General features: G+C 38.3%; 1 protein-coding gene across 1 annotated transcript in view; it reads left to right on the top strand.

Moving 5' to 3' along the window:
* The first annotated feature begins 3,711 nt into the window (after nt 1-3,711).
* slc13a3 (solute carrier family 13 member 3) overlaps nt 3,712-21,318 on the top strand; it is an 18,382-nt gene continuing 775 nt past the window's right edge. The window contains exons 1-13 of the mRNA XM_061904003.1: nt 3,712-3,898; nt 4,785-5,050; nt 5,125-5,303; nt 8,659-8,725; nt 10,076-10,255; nt 10,330-10,455; nt 11,951-12,043; nt 12,135-12,239; nt 12,316-12,413; nt 15,397-15,509; nt 15,698-15,859; nt 20,132-20,269; nt 20,347-21,318. The exon at nt 20,347-21,318 is cut by the window's right edge and continues 775 nt beyond it. Coding sequence (XP_061759987.1) covers nt 3,791-3,898; nt 4,785-5,050; nt 5,125-5,303; nt 8,659-8,725; nt 10,076-10,255; nt 10,330-10,455; nt 11,951-12,043; nt 12,135-12,239; nt 12,316-12,413; nt 15,397-15,509; nt 15,698-15,859; nt 20,132-20,269; nt 20,347-20,529 — 1,818 coding nt within the window. The 5' untranslated portion in view covers nt 3,712-3,790 and the 3' untranslated portion in view covers nt 20,530-21,318. The remainder of the gene's footprint in view (nt 3,899-4,784; nt 5,051-5,124; nt 5,304-8,658; nt 8,726-10,075; nt 10,256-10,329; nt 10,456-11,950; nt 12,044-12,134; nt 12,240-12,315; nt 12,414-15,396; nt 15,510-15,697; nt 15,860-20,131; nt 20,270-20,346) is intronic.

Below are 21,318 nucleotides of genomic sequence, written 5' to 3'. Positions count from 1 at the left end.
AATTAAAGGACTTTGAGAACGACATGCTCAAAATGATACAATCAGTCAAATTTAAGCCAGCCCGCAACCCATTCCTCACCAAGCTGAAAAATGACACGGAGCGCATCAAGAAAGTAAGCAACCTCATCATAGCCGCCGATAAAACCACAAACTTCTACAGAATGGACATACCAGAACATAACTCTTTACTGGACAAAAGCATCACCAAATCATACAAGAAAGCGCAACCCAACACTTTACAGAACATCCACCTGAAAAACAAGCGGATCGCAACCGAACTGGACATTGAGGACAGGGTGGACGCCACAGCCAACAAAGAAGCCTTCATCACACTGAAGGACCACAAACCCAACTTCGCAAATAACCCAACATGCCGACTAATAAACCCAACTAAATCCGAAATAGGAAAAATCAGCAAAATAATCCTGGACAGAATCAACGCAAAAATCAAGGACAAAACACCACTCAACCAATGGAGAAATACAGCAGCAGTAATCAAATGGTTCAACAACATCCAAGACAAACAACAACACAACTTTATCTCCTTCGACATCGAAGAATTTTACCCTTCCATCACGCAAGACCTACTGACCCAAGCACTAAACTTCGCCTCGGACTACGACTCAATCACAGGCAACGAAAGAAACATCATCATCCACGCAAAGAACTCCATACTCATCCACAACAGTACACCATGGCAAAAAAAGAACAATTCAACATTTGACGTTACTATGGGGAGTTTTGACGGAGCAGAAACGTGCGAACTCGTTGGGAGTTTCCTCCTCTCCCAGCTTGCTAGCCTCAACCTGAACCTTGGTATTTACCGTGATGATGGACTGGCAGTGTGCCGCGCCTCGCCAAGGAGCAGCGAGAACACCAAGAAGCGCATATGCCAAATCTTCAAAGAAAACGGCCTACGGATCACGATTGAAGCCAACAAGCAAACCGTCAACTTCCTCGACGTCACTTTCAACCTGAGAAATAACAGCTACCAACCATTCACGAAACCCAACACAACACTCCAATACGTGCACCACGACAGCAACCACCCACCCACCACCACGAAAAGAATACCTACCGGAATTAATAAAAGGCTATCGATGCTGTCATCCAGCAAAGCTGAATTCGACCAAGCAACCCCCCCGTACCAGAAAGCACTTGATGAAAGCGGATACAACTTCACCCTCACCTATGAACCCACCCCAGGAAACCAACCAAAAAAGAGCAGAAAACGAAACAACATCATCTGGTACAATCCGCCATTCAGCAAAGACGTCTCAACCAACATCGGCCGCAAGTTCCTCACTCTGATCGACAAACACTTCCCCAAAGGCAACACCCTAAGAAAAATATTCAACAAGAACAACATTAAATTGAGCTACAGCTGTATGAATAACATGCAACAAATCATTTCAAACCACAACAAAGCAATTGCAAAAGGACTGCCTACCCCCAGACTAAACGACTCTGAAACCAATAATGAATGTAACTGTCGCAAGAAACCTGATTGCCCTCTCAACGGAAGGTGCTTACAGACATCAGTCGTTTACCAAGCAAAGGTAATACGCAAGGACATTAACACATCCGACACGTACGTAGGATTAACCGAAGGAACGTTCAAAACAAGATGGAATAATCACAACGCCTCCTTTAGAAACCAGACTTTGCAGAATTCTACCGAACTCAGCAAACACATTTGGAACCTCAAAGACAATAATGTTGAATATTCAATAACATGGCAAATTCTTGCATCCAGCACACCTTACAACAGTGGTAATAAAAGATGCAACTTATGCTTAAAAGAGAAACTGTTTATTATATATCATCCAGAGCTATCATCCCTCAACAAGCGCAGTGAAATCATTTCAACATGCCGCCACAGGCGGAAACACCTCCTAGGTAACACATGAGCCAATCACCACACCCTACGCCTGCTTGTACCCACCCACTCTGTGCTCTATATAAACCATTGTATGTGAATGCTTCCATTAAAATCTCCTGATGATTGAGGGAACCCCTCATGAAACAGATCTGTAGAGATGAAGTAGTCTTGTGATTTTTTCCCACACCTACATATTGCGCTCTACCACGGTATCGAGCACTATTCTCCGGATAATCCAATCAAGACATATATGCATATATATATATATATATGTATATGTATATGTATATATATATATATATATATATATGTATATATATATATATATATGTATAGTATATATATATGTATGTATATATACAAAAATATATATGTATATACAGTATACATACATACATACATACATGTATATATATATATATATATAAAACCTACTCAGTGGCCTACTGGTTAGAGTGTCCGCCCTGAAAGCGGTAGGTTGGGGGTTCAAACCAAAGACTATAAAAAAATGGGATAATATATATATACAGTATGTATATATATATTTATATATATATATTTATATGTATATAAGTATATATGTATATATATATATATATATATATATATATATATGATCCTCTGCGCAAATCAACTTCAGCCCAAAATAAACATACCAAACATGTTAATATTTTTATTTCTATTTTAAAACTTTAAAAGCCCCTTTATCAAATGATGTTTAATTAATTAATACAAGTTTGCAAACATTAGTTTTTATACTAATTTTAACCTGTGACAGTATCTGATCAAAAGGAATTTCAAAAGGATCACAGAAAACATTACATATTTGATATTTCTCTTTAGAACTAAAGTTTTTGGGGGAAATTGAAGACATCCATCCATCCATGCATTTTCTACCACCTGTCCCGTTCGGGGTCACGGGGGTGCTGGGGCCTATCTCATCAGCATCTGGGCTGAAGGCGGTGTACACCTTGGACAAGTCACTGCCTCATTGAAGCAAAAAAAGTAAAATGTCTTTTACGACCTTTAAAAACTCAAGGAATATAGTATCTTCAAAGCCTTTTTGGCTTTGAAGATAATTAAACTTGAATGTCCCCCAGAAAGTTAAGGTGGAAAAACCTGGAAAAAAAACAACTTACTGTAAAAAAATGTATTGTAGATTCAAAGCAAAATACTGTAATATTCACAGTAATTTATTTGGAAATACATTTACATCAAATTTCTGTAACTGTAGAGCTATGATTATAGATTTCATTTACCGGTACAAATAAACACTGTAACTTTGCAATTATATTTTTATAGTTAATTACGATAAAATGACAACTATGTGCTGTAATTTGACAATTGTATTTTTATTGTTAATTACTCTGTAGTTTTAACAGCATACTGCCACTTACTGTGCAGTATAGTCTACAGAACCCCTTAAGAGATTTATCGGTTTAAATTGACAGTTATTTGTTGTAATATCATTTTACAAAGTACTATGATTACAGCTCTTTAATGTCAAATTACGGAAATATAATGGTATTTTTACAGTCATTTGTTAACGTTACAGTAAATATTGCAGTATTTTACTGTGGAGAAAAATACTGTAAATTGCTGTGAAATCATCATCATTTTTTTACAGTACAATCATTATTCAAATTTAAGCTTATGCATTTAACCTTTTGCGCGTGTGTGGTTCAAAAGATTTGCCCGCTCCTCCATTGAATGTGGGAGAGGCCTCCTTAGGGAAACCTGACCGTCCCGCACAACTATTTGACACCACCGTATGAGGAGTTAACCTGTAGCCAAGCATGTGGTTAATCTTCTCCGCACAATCCCACAGCATTCAAAGTTCTGCCTGCCAGCTTCCTCTCAGCCAGTTTGGAGCTCTTTCCCCTCACGAGTGCAAACCAACGTGCAGAGATGAAAATATCTGTGGTTTCCAAGAAGCTGTGGTGTGTTCACAAACCGCTGGTGCTTCTAATCACGCCTCTGCTTTTTTCACCACTACTTGTGACCCTACCAGAGAAGGTGAGTGATTATAACATGAGTGTGCTGATTAACAAAGCTATTTGAGCATGTTACATTTAAATGTCAATAGTATTTGCACGATCAAAGACATAACTTTGAGTATTGACAGTGAAACATGTTGTTGCTGGTGTGCCCTTGAGCAAGGTGTAGTTGATATCTTTCCTTGCATGCTTGCATGTGTTTATCATTTTATGTGGCCCACAAAAGCTTAGAAATAATGTGCATCAATAAAGCACTTCCTCTTTCTCATTAAATGTAGTCTTTTTGTCTTAAATGTGACAAAAACAATTGTGTGTAATTACATTTGTTCTGATTTTTTTATATTATCTGATCATGCCACACACATTAAACATATTACAAAAAATATTGTTGCTAAGACTAAAATACATACTTGCCACCATGAAGTGGGATTTCAATGACGGTTATGCATCAAAGTAAACACTATAAAAATACAATTAAATGCCTAGTCTATTGTGTTACAGTATCTGAGGTGATTATACATTAAAATTATTTACATTACTATAAGGGGCCATCATGTGGCACTCAGTGAAAAATTGTTCTGGGATTATATTTAGTTTAATACAACGAAATGGTAATTTTAAATGTGTGTCACAAAACATGAATGAACATCACGTTTACATTTCTACAACTCAACACGTCGGAAAATGAGTAGGAAGAAACAGCTTACAGTATTTATTCCCACCCTTTCTTCATATGTGTTTTCCCTTCTTGTGTTTAAAATGTCCAAAATGCCACCGTTTGCTAATAAGGAATGATTAATAAGTTGCATGTATATGATAATATATATACTATAACAAAGCAGTTTGATTGCTTTATTTGTGAAACACGTTCTTCTCAGCACTAAACTGTAAAATGTGGCTTTCAGGAGGGCAAATGTCTTTACGTGGTGGTGCTCATGGCTGTGTTTTGGTGCTCAGAGGCCCTTCCTCTGGCCGTCACTGCAATGCTGCCCGTCTGCCTCTTTCCAACGCTCGGGATCGTTCCGTCCAAAAAATTGTGTCCCCAGTACTTTTTGGAAACCAACTTTCTCTTCCTAAGCGGCCTGGTGATGGCGTCGTCCATTGAAGAGTGGGGCCTCCACCGCAGAATAGCACTGAAAGTCCTCACCATCGTAGGAGTGAAACCAGCTTGGTGAGAGGGTTTCACAACATGAGGGCCCAAAGCCCTGGAATGTTCTTCTTATTCCTTCATGTATTTATTCCCAGGTTGATAATGGGCATGATGGCGACATCCTCCTTCTTGTCCATGTGGCTCAGCAACACAGCCACGACGGCCATGATGCTCCCTATTGCCAACGCCATTCTGGAGAGTTTGTTTGGTGATCTGGAGAGCCTCAAGCAAAAATGCAAGTCGACGGAGCATCGAGACAGTGACGTTATCAACGGTGCGTTGAATATTTATATGGGGATTAATATAAGAAAAAGAGTTCACTAGTGTTGTAACGATACCAGTATTTTGGTATCGGTACTAAAATTATTTTGATACTTTTCGGTACTTTTCTACAAACAGAGACCACAAAAAATGCATTATTGGCTTTATTTTGACAAAAAAATCTTAGGGTACATTAAACATATGTTTCTTATTGCAGTTACGTCCTTAAATAAAATGTTTTACATACAAGACAACTTGTCTTTTATTAGTAAGTTAACAAACAAAGGCTCCTAAATAGTCTGCTGACATATGCAGTAACATATTGTGTCATTTCTCATTCTTTTATTTTGTCAACATTTAGGACAAGTGGTAGGAAATGAATTGTTAATCTACTTGTTTATTTAGTGTTAATATCTGCTTACTTTCTCTTTTAACATGTTCCATCTACACTTCTGTTAAAATGTCATATTCACTTATTCTTCTGTTGTTTGATGCTTTACATTAGTTTTGGATGATACCACAAATTTGGGTATCAATCTGATACCAAGTCGTTACATGAATTGATTAACGTTGACCCCAACTTAAACAAGTTGAAAAACTTATTCGGGTGTCACCATTTAATGATTAATTGTACAGAATATGTACTGTACTGTGTAATCTACTAATAAAAGTTTCAATCAATCAAAAACAGGATCATTCATTGGTCATATTCAATGTCCTCATGTGTCCAGGGACGTATTTCCCGAGTTTATAAACATAACATCCTTTTTTTTTTTTTTTTAAACGAAAGATGTTGTGATGCCAAAAAATATTGACGTAATCATAGTAGTATCGACTAGATACGTGCCTGTATTTGATATCATTGCTAGGTGTTGATCCACCAATGGCGTTTGTTTACATTTGGATGCCCGTGAGCTACAGTGTGTAGTGAAGCATGTTTAGCTATTCCTCATCCTGCAGGGATGATACTTGCAAGAAACCTACTTTATTTGTCGCTATGGAGGCGAGGATTAGTGATTTAGAAGTAGCTAAAAAAATTGCCGACTGGGGCTGGACGTTAGCCGCTAGCTAGCTAGCCATGGCTTAAAGCAGTGGTGCCCTACCACCGGGCCGCAGAAGAATTTTTAATTCATTTTTATTAGAAAAAATAAATAAATAATAATAATATATATATATATTTTTTTTTTTTTTTCATTAAATCAACATAAAAAACACAATATACACTTACAATTAGCGCACCAACCACAAAAACCTCCCTTTTTCATGACAAAAACGTCCCTTTTTCATGAATTTGTCCCCCGGCCGCGGGACAAATTATTAAGCGTTGACCGGTCCGCGGATACAAAAAGGTTGGGGAACACTGGCTTAAAGCACTTCTTCCTGAAGGTGTTTCAGTGTTATAACGTCACCTTTATCGTTAGTTTTTAAGCCAAAATGCGTCCATTCTCCCTTTTCTATCCACACAATGTGTCTGCTTGGAAGTTCTCCGTGATTGTGCACAGCTGAACATGCTCGTCTGTTCGTAAACCAACAATGACACAACATGACTTCGACGAGGGCGCCTGATCGGTACGTTTCAGAGACAGTATCGTACCGAAAATGATTCATTAGTATCGCGATACTATACTACTACCGGTATACCGTACAACCCGAGAGTGCACTGAGCGTCCGCTGTCACTACGGCCGTGTTGTGTTCTGTAGCAAATAATGGTAGTCTTAATTTGCACACTTCATAATTCATAATTCCACTTTGCATAAGTGCATTCACAGAGAAGTGTATGTAGAAATGCAGTGTGCCATCATCGGTACCCGAATGTTGCACTCAATCATCAAAATGATTCCCAGGCATGGCCACCGCTGCTGCTTACTACCAGTGAGTGAGGGTGATGGGTCAAATGCAGAGGATAATCTCACGAAACCTAGTGTGTGTGACTTTTATTGGTAATTTGACTTTAACAAGCCCCAAATTACTGTGCATAGTATACACTCTGATCTGTACTGAATGGAGTACTATATCTAAAAAAAAAAAATGTACTGTTTGTTATTTATGTGCTTCATAGCTTGTTACTATGAGCAAGTATTGTACAAGAGCTGTAACGTTTGCAAACGAATTGAGTCTTTTTGAACGTCTCTATCAAGTGAACGATGAGAGTCGATTCGCGTTTGCAAGTCATTCTTTTGGGAACTTTTTTTTTTGTTTAATAATTGTCAACGCTGCATGTGTTTGCCACCCGACTGGCTTAGAAAATGAGTCAGAGTCAAAGGAAATTGCTCGGATACGTGAAGTAATTAAAGCGTACACATGCCATGTAGGGAAGTACATGTCCTAATTTTTATTCTAGTTAAATGCATCTCTTTTATACACATATATACATTGTATGCTTACTTATTATGTATCTATTTGGTCTGCATTGTTAAAATGTTCCTATGCTACAAAGTTTTTTAGGAGAAGGAGAATTTTAAAAAATAGTGACGTCACTGTCAAAGCCCAGGTAGTGGGCACCACCTTATAGAATGTTTACAATGAAAAAATGACACAAATAAGACATCTAGTCAAAATATATGAATAATTCCAACCAATAGAGTCATTTTGGTATACATGTTTATTATTGTGATCCACATTTAATTTTAAAAGTCTGACAACCAAATTCCTCTTATTCTGTCACCGTCTAGTTTACAACATGAGTTTTTCCAGATCAATGACCTTTAATCATGTCTTAAATGAAATTATATGCAGCATTTACTTGTATGACCCGTTGCAAACAATCTTGGCTAGTCATGTTACAAAAAAAATTTAACCAACACAAAATGTCAACAGACATTGTCACTCAGGGGGACGGCGTGGCTCGGTTTGGAGAGCCACACCTCACCCTTGCTCCTGATGGTGGTTAGGGCCTTGCATGGCACTCCTGCCAACAGTGTGTGAATGTATAAATAGTGTCAAAGCGCTTTGAGAACCTTGAAGGTAGAAAAGCGCTATACAAGTATAACCCATTTACCATAACTGCTACCAGTGATTGTTTCCGTGATAGGAAGAAAAAAAAAAGAAACCCAGGTAAAAAAAGAAGTATAATAAAGAGTTAGTCCTTTGAACGGCTTTTTGAAAAGAGCCAGCTCCCTTCCTAGAGTCATAATTCCCATCTACTGTTCAATTGTGCTTCAAATATGATTTTTCTAGTATTTTGACCTGTTTTAATACTTAATCCGAGGTGTGAACTTTGTGCTGTGACAAAGTTAGTCAATATTCAAGTAGTAATTGATTTATAACTTCCCTGAGCCACATCATGCATTCTGTTTCCGACCTAAACATTGTTGTTTCTTCTCATGGTTACTTGTACAAACATAACACAATCTCTGCTTTGTCTCAGGTCAGTCTACCAAGATGCATTCGCTGCCTTCAGTGGCCTCAGAGAAACAAATGTTATCCCTCGATGGGTAAGGAGATTCATAACCATTTAGGCTAAATTTTAGCACATGCGAGCTAGCTTAGCGACACACTTGAAAATGAGTCAGAGGGTTGATCACTAAACAAAGCATGAATGATACACACTTATACAATTATTTAAGCAGTTTTACATAATCTAGTGTAAAACAACCACTCTCTGTGTGCTAAATAACCTAAGTTTACCCTGAGAGTGGCTTCATATTAAAACAAACAAAATTTCAATTACATTTTCAACATCATTAATGTTAATGTTTAACAATAAAACTGATTGTTTTTAACTGCCTGATATATTTTTTAATATATTTTATTCCTAATACTGGTACTTGGGTTCTGCTGCTGAAACTTGAATTTCCCCATTGCATGACTGATAAAATCTTATTCTAGTCTATTCTTCCATCCATCCATCCATTTTCTACCGCTTATTCCCTTTGGGGTCGCGTGGGGCGCTGGTGCCTATCTCAGCTACAATCAGGCGGAAGGTGGGGTACACCTTGGACAAGTCGCCACCTCATTGCAGGGCCAACACAGATAGACAGACAACATTCACACTCACATTCACACACTAGGGCCAATTTAGTGTTGCCAATCAACCTATCCCCTATTCTAGTTTATTATATTATATTCTATACACAAACACAATTATATAGAAGTTGTCATTGATTTAGTGTAAATTATATTCTTACGTTTGCCTTATCTGAATACAAACAACTAAAAAAAAAAAATGCACTCCTTCTGCAACCTTCAAACACGGTGAATGAGGAGGAACACATTTTTGCTAGTATGTAAAACTTATAAAAAACATGAAAATAATCCATTTACATTACGATAACATAACCATATATAAATGTCCAACAATACATTAAATATGGTTGATTTAGCGAAACACAAAATGGTCAAAAATACTACAGAAGCTTCTATTAATGTTGACATTCAAAGCAGCCAACTCAGGGGTGGTCAGAACTCTCCGACTTTCCCAGTGGGGCGTTGCAGTTGAAATTTACGATTATGAACTTGAAAATTCTGCGATGAGGGGGCGACTTGTTCAGGGTGTACCCCGCCTTCCGCCCGATTGTAGCTGAGATAGGCACCAGCGCCCCCCGCAACCCCAAAGGGAATAAGCGGTAGAAAATGGATGGATGGATGGAACTTGAAAATTCCGACTTTGAGTTTGATCACCTTTAGTGATTATATCATAACAATAAAAACAATTTATTGAATATCATAGCCTGTAGATATTTTGTCAATTGTTTTAAAACTGATACTTTGTCTTCTGTTACTGAAACGTGAATTTTCCCATTGCAAGACTGATAGTCTTATTCTATTCTATTCCTTTCTGAAAGTGTGGACGAGAGCGAACAAAGTGAAATGAAAAAAGCGGGGGACATCCAGTCTGAGTCAGAGTATCAGATGAAAGTGTGGAAAGGCTTCCTTATCTGTATTCCTTATGCTGCCAGTATCGGCGGAACTGCCACGTTGACAGGAACTGCTCCCAACCTCATCCTGATTGGACAGCTCAAAAGGTCTCTCAGATTTTGGTTTGCATCAAATACTAACAGTATCACAAAACAAAACAAAAACAATTTTACTTTTTTAGCTACTTTCCAGACTGTGATGCCATCAATTTTGGCTCTTGGTTTGCTTTTGCCTTCCCGCTCATGTTCGTCTTCCTGGTTTTGGGATGGGTATGGATCGCGTTCCTCTACGGAGGATTGAACACAAGGTAAACTTGGCACAATTTATCTTGTCATATATTTTAATTGACAGTCGCTGTTTCAGTTGTTATTTGCTAATTACTTAAAGGCCTACTGAAATTAGATTTTCTTATTCAAACGGGGATAGCAGGTCCATTCCATGTCATACTCGATCATTTCGCGATATTGCCATATTTTTTCTGAGAGGATTTAGTAGAGAACATCCACAATAAAGTTCGCAACTTTTGGTCGCTAATAAAAAAGCCTTGCCTGTACAGGAAGTATGTCCGCGTGACGTCACCGGTGTGAAGGCTCCTCACATCCTCACATTGTTTATAATGTGAGCCACCAGCAATTCAAACCGAGAAAGCGACAATTTCCCCATTAATTTGAGCGAGGATGAAAGATTTGTGGATGAGGATATTGATAGTGAAGGACTAGAAAAAATAAATAAATAAATAAAAAGTGACGGCTCCGGGCGGAGGCAGTGTGAGCATTTCAGATGTAATTAAACACATTTACTAGGATACTTCTGGATGTTCCCTTATCTGCTTATTGTTTTAATAGTGTTTTAGTGAGATTGTAGACATACCTCAAAGTCGGACGGCTGTGGTGAACACGCCAGTCTCTCTCAGAGAAGCCAATGCAGGAGACAAGATCACAGCTGCCTTTTTTGACAGCTACTGCAGGAGGACGCATATTCCACTCAAGTCTGGGGGAAGAGCTGACTTAATATCACAATTTTCCCATCCAAAAACATGCTGGTTGACATCGAGAAACATGTTCGCTTGACCGCTCTGTGTTAAAACTTCACAACACACAAACACCAGCTGTGTCTCGGTGCTAAAGACAGCTGCAATACACCGCTTTCCACCAACAGCATTGTTTTTTATAGTCTCCATTATTAAATGAACACATTGCAAAAGATTCAGCAATACAGGTGTCCAAAATACTGTGTAATTATGCGATGAAGAGACGACTTTTAGCCGTAAGGGGTGCTGCGCTAATATGTCCCCTCCAACCAATAACGTCACAAACACACGTCATTATTCCGCGATGTTTTCAACAAGAAACTCTGCGGGAAATTTAAAATTGTAATTTAGTAAACTAAACCAGCCGTATTGGCATGTGTTGCAATGTTAAGATTTAATCATTGATATATAAACTATCAGACTGCGTCGTCGGTAGTAGTGGGTTTCAGGAGGCCTTTAAGGAACACATTGATTATTAAATTAGGTCATTTGGAACTTAAGTGACATACTTTTGGGAAAGCCAATTAACCTGAGCTTGTCTTGGCAGTCTTTTGGGTACAAATGTAAATTACAATGACTGACAGAGAAGTGATATATATTGGGAGCTGGATACTCACCCCACCCAGACTAGAACGGTCCATACACAGCAGCCAAACCTGCTCGCAGTCCCTTGCTCTTTTGTGAATCCGAATTGTTGCCCAAACTGGTTCCAGCTTGTTTGAATGCTTAAAAATTTCCCTTGCGATGTTTTTTTTTTTCTTATTTCCTGTAGATTGTGTTTTAAGAAACACGACCAAAGAGCAGAGGCAGAGGCCAGAGCCAAGGCTCTCATTGATGAAGATTACAGAAAACTAGGGCCCTTAAAGTGAGGAACCATGTATGTTTTCAAGTCAATCAACAGAGAGTGAATTTGTATTTCCAAGGCAAATAATTTCACTGACTGTGATATGTTTCAGTTTTGCAGAGGGAGCTATCTCTTTCTTTTTTGTTTTGTTTGCTGTTCTCTTGTTCACAAGAGACCCCAAGTTTGTCACCGGCTGGTCTGTATGTTTTAAAAAGGGGTAAGAAAAAAAGTTTTTCTCATGCAATCTTTGTCATCTTGACCTCATCTGACTTTATGTGCTTTCCTCTCTGCAGCTACGTCTCGGACGCAGTTACTGGGGTGATCATCGTGTCCATTTTGTTTTTCTTTCCCTCGCAGAAACCCTCTCTTAGCTGGTGGTTTGACCCAAAAGGTCAGTGAGCTTGTCACCATAACCAATGTGGCCATTGTAACATTGAAGATTATCTGCCACATAAAGCGAGTACGAAGTAACATTGTCACATATGGGCGGGAAAAAATGCAAACAAGATTCAAGGGTTGAAGCGATGCCACGTATTGTATGACATGTGACACAAGAATTCAGCAGATGTTCCAAGTCTTGAGCTCAATGAGCCTCTAATACACAGCTAATATCATCACACTAGCAGTATTTTAAATGCTAATCAAAGATTCCCAATTAAAACCAGAGCACTGTGCTTTAAGGATGTGGGGCAAAAAAAATGCTATGTAAAGATCATCTGTGTGACAAAAAAAGTCCTCAGCTGGTTTTAGGAATCCGCTGCAAAAATGTTAGTCATCCTCAGGTTTGAAATGGGATGGTTTGAAATGATGTCATTTACAGGCCAGACATGAATTATTGTTTTAAGTAGGTTTTGCTTTTTCTTAGTTTTATTCAGGAGGTCATTTTGTGACAGCAAAGAGGTGGAATCGTGATGACAACCATAGACCCGAAATTACAGTTTATGGGAGTTTAAGGAAGTGTGTCTGTCCTGGCTGCTCAGTACAGTATAGTCAATGTGACAATAAGTTGAAATTGATATCTTTGCAATATCTTTTAAAAATTGAGCAACATTATTTTCTATTTATTTAACCTCAACAGCATCTAAACGTCGTTTTGCACTTGAATGACAGTTAGGGCCTGACCTACTAAAGGGTTGGTGAATTAAAACACGTGCACACACAAAGCCGATATACTCAGCTCCTGCACAGAGGATTGTGTTTCTTGAATGAGCAAAATAGAAAGCGCGATCCATTTTAGTCAATTCATGAATATGCAGAAATTATACTGATTATCAGAACGCCCACAACACGAGTAGTAAGATATGCAATTGTAATCATTGAGCACTCGCAACGTGAGTTATCAGGACTAAACCTGTTGGTTTGCGTCTATATTTCGTATGACTAGAAAGGTGTGAGAAAGGTTGTGGTCGTGTTGCAAAGACAGAAAATTGAGAGAGAGAGAATATTCCGCCTTAGTGCATGTCAAAATATTTGGACTGTCCAAAAAAAAAAAAAAAAAAAAAAAAATTGACAATTCCTCTATTTAGCAATATCATTTTGTATATTTATAGCTGATGAATGAGTTAAAGTTAGTTTTTTTACTTATTTGTACCTGTTTTTGTGTATTTGGGATATGCATAAGTCCAGAAAATTTGAAATCAAACCATGTTGGCATGGCGGAGATAGTTTGTATAAATCAATCATGCCTTCCTTCAAACTTTCTCCAAACAAGCTGTTTGGAATCTGCCCAATTTGTGACATTTCTCCCAAGTGTGATATCACCGGATATCTCTATACAATATATGTCTTATAAACTTACCCGAAGAGTTTTGAGCGAGTCCACCATTGTAGTCCGACGTCGTAGTCTTTTTTTTCTCTATTTCTTGTTGTGGGGCAAACTAGACCGTACATGCACATCCATAATTTGCTGTTGCCATTTCTAACACAAATTAGCGTATACTTCTAACTTCTAAGTGTCAGTAGACACGCTATGGAAGCACCAAAAACTACAACATGGCTGGGGACGCGGTTGAAGTGGGGACACGTAAATAAGACCACCCACAAAACAGCGCATCCTGAAGAGAAAAGAGAAAGCGATTTGAAGATGATCTAAAAAATATAATTTATCAATGTTGACCAAAGAACCATCATTACATGTTATGTAGATCACAAGGAAGTGTTTTAAATGTAGACAAAAATAATCACAATATGACCCCTTTAAGGGGCTGATCAAAACAAATTCAGTTAATGTGTTTGCTGGTGGGGTTTTTGCCAATGGCGTTTTTTTTTCCCTATAGGAAGTATATTATAATAATATATCTCCTATATGAAATAAACGTCTTGCAATATGCATTTTTTTTTTTGCATCTGGAATCATCTGCGCAGTGCCTCCAAGAGCACACCGTCATTGTGCTAAAAATAGTTTCTGTTGTCCAGATTTGCAATTCTATATTGCAGAATATTACTGTTTGTTCCACAACATTGCAGAGAGCGGGATCAGATGAATGTGGAGGGAAATTAATATCTCCATGGGGACACTGTGTAGTACACACAAAATCTTCATTTAAGTAGGGCAATCTGCGCCACTTTTGCACTTGTTATCAATTGTACACCCAGTTTTAGTAGATCATACACCCACTAATATAGTACACACAGTTTTATAGTTTGCACATGCTTTTTAGCATTTGGTATTTGAATCTTAGTAAAGCATGGTGTTAAATGTCGAAAAGGCACGATTTATCGATGTCTTCAGGCAAAGCAACGCCCCCTTCAAATAGCCTCCTTATTCTGTTCTTTTTCTGCACTTATCATGCGCTCATCGTACTTATTTTACGCTTGCATGGCAGTTAAGAATGTTAAAATGTTACTGCAAATGCTATGTACAGTTAATAAATGTTGTGTTACGGCGATAGTTGACCCTTATTCACTTTTTTGGTGAAAATAAAAGTTTGTAATTCTATTTAAACATGTGTATTGTATTTAGCTCTTAACTGTAACTTTAGCAAAGCAGCACAGGTTAGCAGAAGAATGTTAATTATGCAGATTACACACACTGTGTATTTCCAGTCTGGATGGGAGACTATACTTTCTCTGTTTCAGGATAATCTCTCAAAGCGTTGTTGGCTTTTTGTTAGCGTGTGTGTGTGTGTGTGTGTGTGTGTGTGTGTGTGTGTGTCTGTGTGTGTATAGTCACACATTTACATGCACAGTGTGTCTCTGAAACACGTGCATGCATGAGCAAGATTGTTTATTATGCTCAGCTGGACAAATACCCTGCTGGATACCAGTGGGAAACAAGGGGGAGAATTATGTGTAATTACACAGTACTTCCTTGCTGTTTTGTGGAAGGAAATATTTTGAATGGATGACACAATAATTGTTTTTTATCTTTTTAGCTTCAAATATTCCTTATGTGCCTCTTCTGTCATGGAAAAAAGCCCAGGACTCTGTTCCTTGGAATATCATTTTGTTACTTGGAGGTGGTTTCGCCATGGCTCAAGCATGTGAGGTAAAGATGTTTGATTTAAACTAAGGTTTGTTTATACTTTGTTAGTATGAAGTGACTTTTAAACTGTACCAAGTAAAATTTACTGGGGTTTTTTTTCTGTCAGCTCTCTTCTGCACCACACTGTTTTGCTCCAGTCTCTTTTTTTGTTTTATTTGATCTTGACCTCTTTGTCTTGTCGTATTCCACAGGAATCTGGACTTGCCTCCTGGATTGGAGGCCACCTCCAGCCTTTGGCTAGGCTCCCGCCTGCTGTTGCCATGATGTTGATCACAGCCTTTGTGGCCTGTTTCACCGAGTTTGCCAGCAATACCGCCACCATCATTATATTTCTACCTGTCATTGCCGAGCTGGTAAGATTGGCGTATGTGTGTGTGTGTATATATATATATATATATATGTAAACATATATGTTTACATATATGTTTACATACGCTTGTGAAGGACATAAGGATATATATATATATATCGTCTGTGGTGTGTGTGTGTGTGTGTGTGTGTGTGTGTGTGCGTGTGTGTGTGTGTGTGTGTGTGTGCGTGTTTGTGTGTGTGTGTGTGTGTGTGTGTGTGTGTGTGTGTGTGTGTGTGTGTGTGTGTGTGTGTGTGTGTGTGTGTGTGTGTGTGTGTGTGTGTGTGTGTGTGTGCGTGTAAATGTTGTGAAACGTCGTGCAGTAGTAGTTTTGCAGTCAGTGTGTATAGTATCATGTTTACAAGAAGGCAAGAAGGTACAGAGGACACCAAAGAGCTTCACAGGATGCAATATATTTAGTTGACCTTGCTTTTTTGTTGTTTAAAAAAAACAAAACTAAATTGGGTTGCAACAGACACATTGATGTTTGCTTTTCTGTTAGGTATTAACTCCTATTGTTACTAATGATTATATGCGTCCTTTGTACTTTGTAAACGGTACATACGCAGCTAACGACCCATTTGGTGATTGTTTACAACACATGTGTCAAACTCAGAGCCTGGGGGGCAGATCTGGCCCACTACATCATTGTATATGGCCTGAAAATGCCTATCATAAAAGCCTAGCATATCTTTTAAACTCTAATAAAATTGAAAAATGTAACAAATATATTATCATACACTCCAAACATGTTTTGTTTACATAAAAATAAATGATTAAATATCTTTTTGACTTGTGATTTCAAAACAAGTTATTAATTAAATTGTACACTGTAAAAATTACAATACATTTTACTTAAGAAAATATATAGCTACTCAGTTGCCAGAATTTTACTGTAAAATAATACTGTGCTAGCGTTTTTCATTAACGATGATACACCTTACTTTTCACAGTTAAAAACTGTCAGCTCAGTTGCCAGAATTTTACTGTTAAAAGCAGTTATATTGTTTTCAATTTACAGTAATATGTTTTCAAAACCATTCTGTTCACTGTACATAAATTCTGCAGACAGAGCTGCCAGTGTTTAGAGTAAAATATATAGATTGTTTTGTTTTTCTACAGTGTACGTATAAAAATACATGGGAAGCAAATGCATGGACAATAGTGTAATAATATCATTAGGCGAATCCTACATTTATATTCATAGATATTGGGGCCCTCTGGGAGCAGCAACTGCGATGTGGCCCTCAATGAAAGGAGTTTGTCAGCCCTGGTTTCCAGGAATGTAAAGGATTGCCAGCTCCTAACATCGTCATCATCCAGGAAATAGTCTGGATATGATTGCTAGAATTCCTTACATTAAATAATGTTTTATTAGAAAAATTCTGAGCAACAAAGGTCTGGATTATGATTCTAAAGTTAATATATGCTTTGTATACAAAACCCGAAACCAGTGAAGTTGGCACGTTGTGTAATTTGTAAATAACAACAGAATACAATGATTTGCAAATCCTTTTCAACTTATATTCAATTGAATAGACTGTAAAGACAAGATATTTAATGTTCGAACTGAGAAATGTTTTGGGGTTTTTTTGCAAATAATCATTAGCTTAGAATTTAATGGCAGAAACACATTGCAAAAAAGTTACCACAGGGGCATTTTTACCACTGTGTTACATGGCCTTTCCTTTTAACAACACTCAGTAAATGTTTCGGAACTGAGGAGACCAATTTTTGAAGCTTTTAAGGTGGAATCATTTCCTATTTTTGCTTGATGTACAGCTTAAGTTGTTCAACAGTCCGGGGTGTCCGTTGTGGTATTTTAGGCTTCATATTACGCCACACATTTTCAATGGTGGACAGGTCTGGACTACAGGCAGGCCAGTCTGGTACTGTTTTACTATGAAGCCGCGCGTGGCTTGGCATTGTCTTGCTGAAAAGGGCAGAGGTGTCCATGATAAGGTTGCTTGGATGGCAACATATGTTGCTTCAAAACCTGTATGTACCTTTCGGCATTAATGGTGCCTTCACAGATTTGTAAGTTACCCATGCCTTGGGCACTAATACACCCCCATACCATCACAGATGCTGGCTTTTGAACTTTCTGCTCTAACAGTCCGGGTGGTTATTTTCTTCTTTGGTCTGGAGGACACGAATTACACAGTTTCCAAAAACAATTTGAAATGTGGACTTCTCAGACCACAGAACACATTTCCACTTTGTATCAGTCCATCTTAGATGGGTGTTGTTGATAAATGGCTTTCACTTTGCATAGTAAAGTTTTAACTTGCACTTACAGTTGTAGCGACCAACTTTAGATACTGACAGTGGTGATCTGAAGTGTTCCTGAGATCATGCGGTGATATCCTTTACACACTGATGTCGCTTTTTGATGCAGTACCGGCTGAGGGATTGAAGGTCCGTAATATCATCGCTTACATGCAGTGATTTCTCCAGATTCTCTGAATCTTTTGATGATATGGACCCAGGATGGACCGCTCGCCTGTGTATTGGTTGGGGACATCTCTACGCTGCTGATCCGCCTCCGCTTGGGATGGTTTCCTGTGGACGGGACTCTCGCTGCTGTCTTGGATCCGCTTTGAACTGAACTCTCGCGGCTGTGCTGGAGCCACTATGGATTGAACTTTCACAGTATCATGTAGGACCCGCTCGACATCCATTGCTTTCGGGCCTCTAGAGGGGGGGTTGCCCACATTTGAGGTCCTCTCCAAGGTTTCTCATAGTCAGCATTGTCACTGGCGTCCCACTGGATGTGAATTCTCCCTGCCCACTGGGTGTGAGTTTTCCTTGCCCTTTTGTGGGTTCTTCCGAGGATGTCGTAGTCGTAATGGTTTGTACAGTCCTTTGAGACATTTGTGATTTAGGGCTATATAAATAAACATTGATTGATTGATTGATTGATATTATGGACCGTAGATGGTGAAATCTAAATTCCTTGCAATAGCTTGTTGAGAAAATTATGTTTTTAAACTCTTGGACAATTTACTCACGCATTTATTCACAAAGTAGTGACCTTTGCCCCATCCTTGTTTGTGAATGAATGAGCATTTCATGGAAGCTGCTTTTATACCCAATTATGGCACCCACCTGTTCCCAATGAGCCTGTTCACCTGTGGGATGTTCCAAATAAGTTTGACGAGCATTCCTCAACTTTCTCAGTCTTTTTTGCCACTCGTACCAGCTTTTTAAAAACATGTCGCAAGCATTAAATTCCAAATGAGCTAATATTTGCAAAAAATAACAAAGTTTTCCAGTTTGAACATTAAGTATCTTGTCTTTGCTGTCCATTCAATTGAATATAGGTTGAAAAGGATTTGCAAATTATTGTATTGTGTTTTTATTTACCACTTACACAACATGCCAACTTCACTGGTTTTGGATGTTGTACATACATTGGGGCAAAAAAGTAATTAGTCAGCCACAGATTGTGCAAGTTCTCCCACTTAAAATGATGACAGAGGTCTGTAATTTTCATCATAGGTACACATCAATTGTAATAGACAGAATGTGAAAAAAAAATCCAGGAATTCACATTTTAGGAATTTTAAAGAATTTATTTGTAAATGATGGTGGAAAATAAGTATTTGGTCAACCATTCAAAGCTCTCACTGATGGAAGGAGGTCTTGGCTCAAAATCTCACGATACATGGCCCCATTCATTCTTTCCTTAACACGGATCAATCGTCCTGTCCCCTTTGCAGAAAAACCGCCCCAAAGCATGATGTTTCCCCCTCCATGCTTCTCAGTAGGTTTGGTGTTCTTGGGATGCAACTCAGTATTCTTCTTCCTCCAAACACGACGAGCTGAGTTCATACCAAAATGGATACATGGATGATACAGCAGAGGATTGGGAGAATGTCATGTGGTCAGATGAAACCAAAATATAACTTTTTGGTACAAACTCAAATTGTCGTGTTTGGAGGAAGAAGAATACTGAGTTGGATCCGAAGAACACCATCAGTGAGAGCTTTGAATGGTTGACCACAGACTTATTTTTCACCATAATTTATAAATAAATTCTTAAAAACTCCTACAATGTGAATTCCTGGATTTTTTTTTCAGATTCTGTCTCTCACAGTTGAAGTGTCCCTATGATGAAAATTACAGACCTCTGTCATCATTTTAAGTGGGAGAACTTGCACAATCGGTGGCTGACTAAATACTTTTTTGCCCCACTGTATATCTATACAGTATAGGTTTGGTTCTTGCTGACTGACAAAATAAACCGTTTAAAAAGCCGTAAATTTTTTTGCAGGCATTTCATGTCTCCATAAACCCACTGTACTTCATGATCCCAGCAACAATTGGAAGTTCATATGCGTTCATGCTGCCTGTGTCTACTCCACCCAACTCTATCGCCTTTGCCTCTGGACATCTGATGGTCAAAGACATGGTGAGTATTTACGGCACAACTTAATATTTTCCATATGTTTTCATTCATTGTGTGTCTGCATCTATTTTCTTCTTCAGGTCAAAACTGGTTTTGTTATGAACATCCTGGGTCTCCTCTCAATCAGTCTAGCTATAAACACATGGGGTCTCGCCATGTTTAACTTGAATATCTACCCTGATTGGGCTCGCCCTCTCAACCAGTCTGCTTCTTTCGCTGAAGTGCACTTGCCTGATGTGCATATGACAAATATGACTGTCTGATCACTTAAAATACTAAGCAGTGACAAAATGTGACAAAACGATTCAGCTGTTACCCGTTTAATAGTCAATATTTTTGCTGACAACTCCAAGATGAAAGCTGCAGTTTGACCGAGCATTTCAGCGTTTGGCTAGACATATCTGTAGAGGGCAGCAATGAGGGTAGTCCCTTGCCGGCAGTTGAAAAGATCAATCGGGAGTCATGACGTCCACTTGGCGCTATAGTTCAACTCATTGGCGCCATTTGCCAACTATGTCAGTTTGCATTTCTGCTGTGGTGACTCCAATCCTACCTTTAGATGTGTTTTCAATACAAAATAATGTTACTTTTTTATTGAATATATCCATTCCAATCTACATTCTGTTACTGCAGTTATCATAAAAGCATGGGCATGCATCATTTACTGCACATCCATGTTTTCACGCGCCTAAACATGTGCCGTTTTGCGGTTTTCAAACATGTATTATACCTGTACCACTTTTTATGAGCATTTGTAGAGCAGTCGTAAAGTGAATCAATATTGACACTAATTTTTGGGGGGGTTTTACCGTTTGAGGTGCATGAGATGTAAGCTATACTTTGCTTAAGTGCAAAAATGCATACGTCAATAATTTTTTTTCATTTAAGCAATATTTTATTTAATATACAATAATGTAAAAAAAACAAATGTAATTTAAAAAAACACTAGAGGGCACCAATATGCATCAATTGAATGTTTTAATCAGCCCTTTAAGATCTCTCGCAGCTATGTAATTATAAAATAATGTTGCTAAAATGGACAATATGTCTAG

This window comes from Nerophis ophidion, linkage group LG06, assembly GCF_033978795.1.
Source record: "Nerophis ophidion isolate RoL-2023_Sa linkage group LG06, RoL_Noph_v1.0, whole genome shotgun sequence".
In the NCBI taxonomy this organism is placed as follows: Eukaryota; Metazoa; Chordata; class Actinopteri; order Syngnathiformes; family Syngnathidae; genus Nerophis; species Nerophis ophidion.
This window is presented reverse-complemented; position numbering and strand designations above follow the sequence as displayed.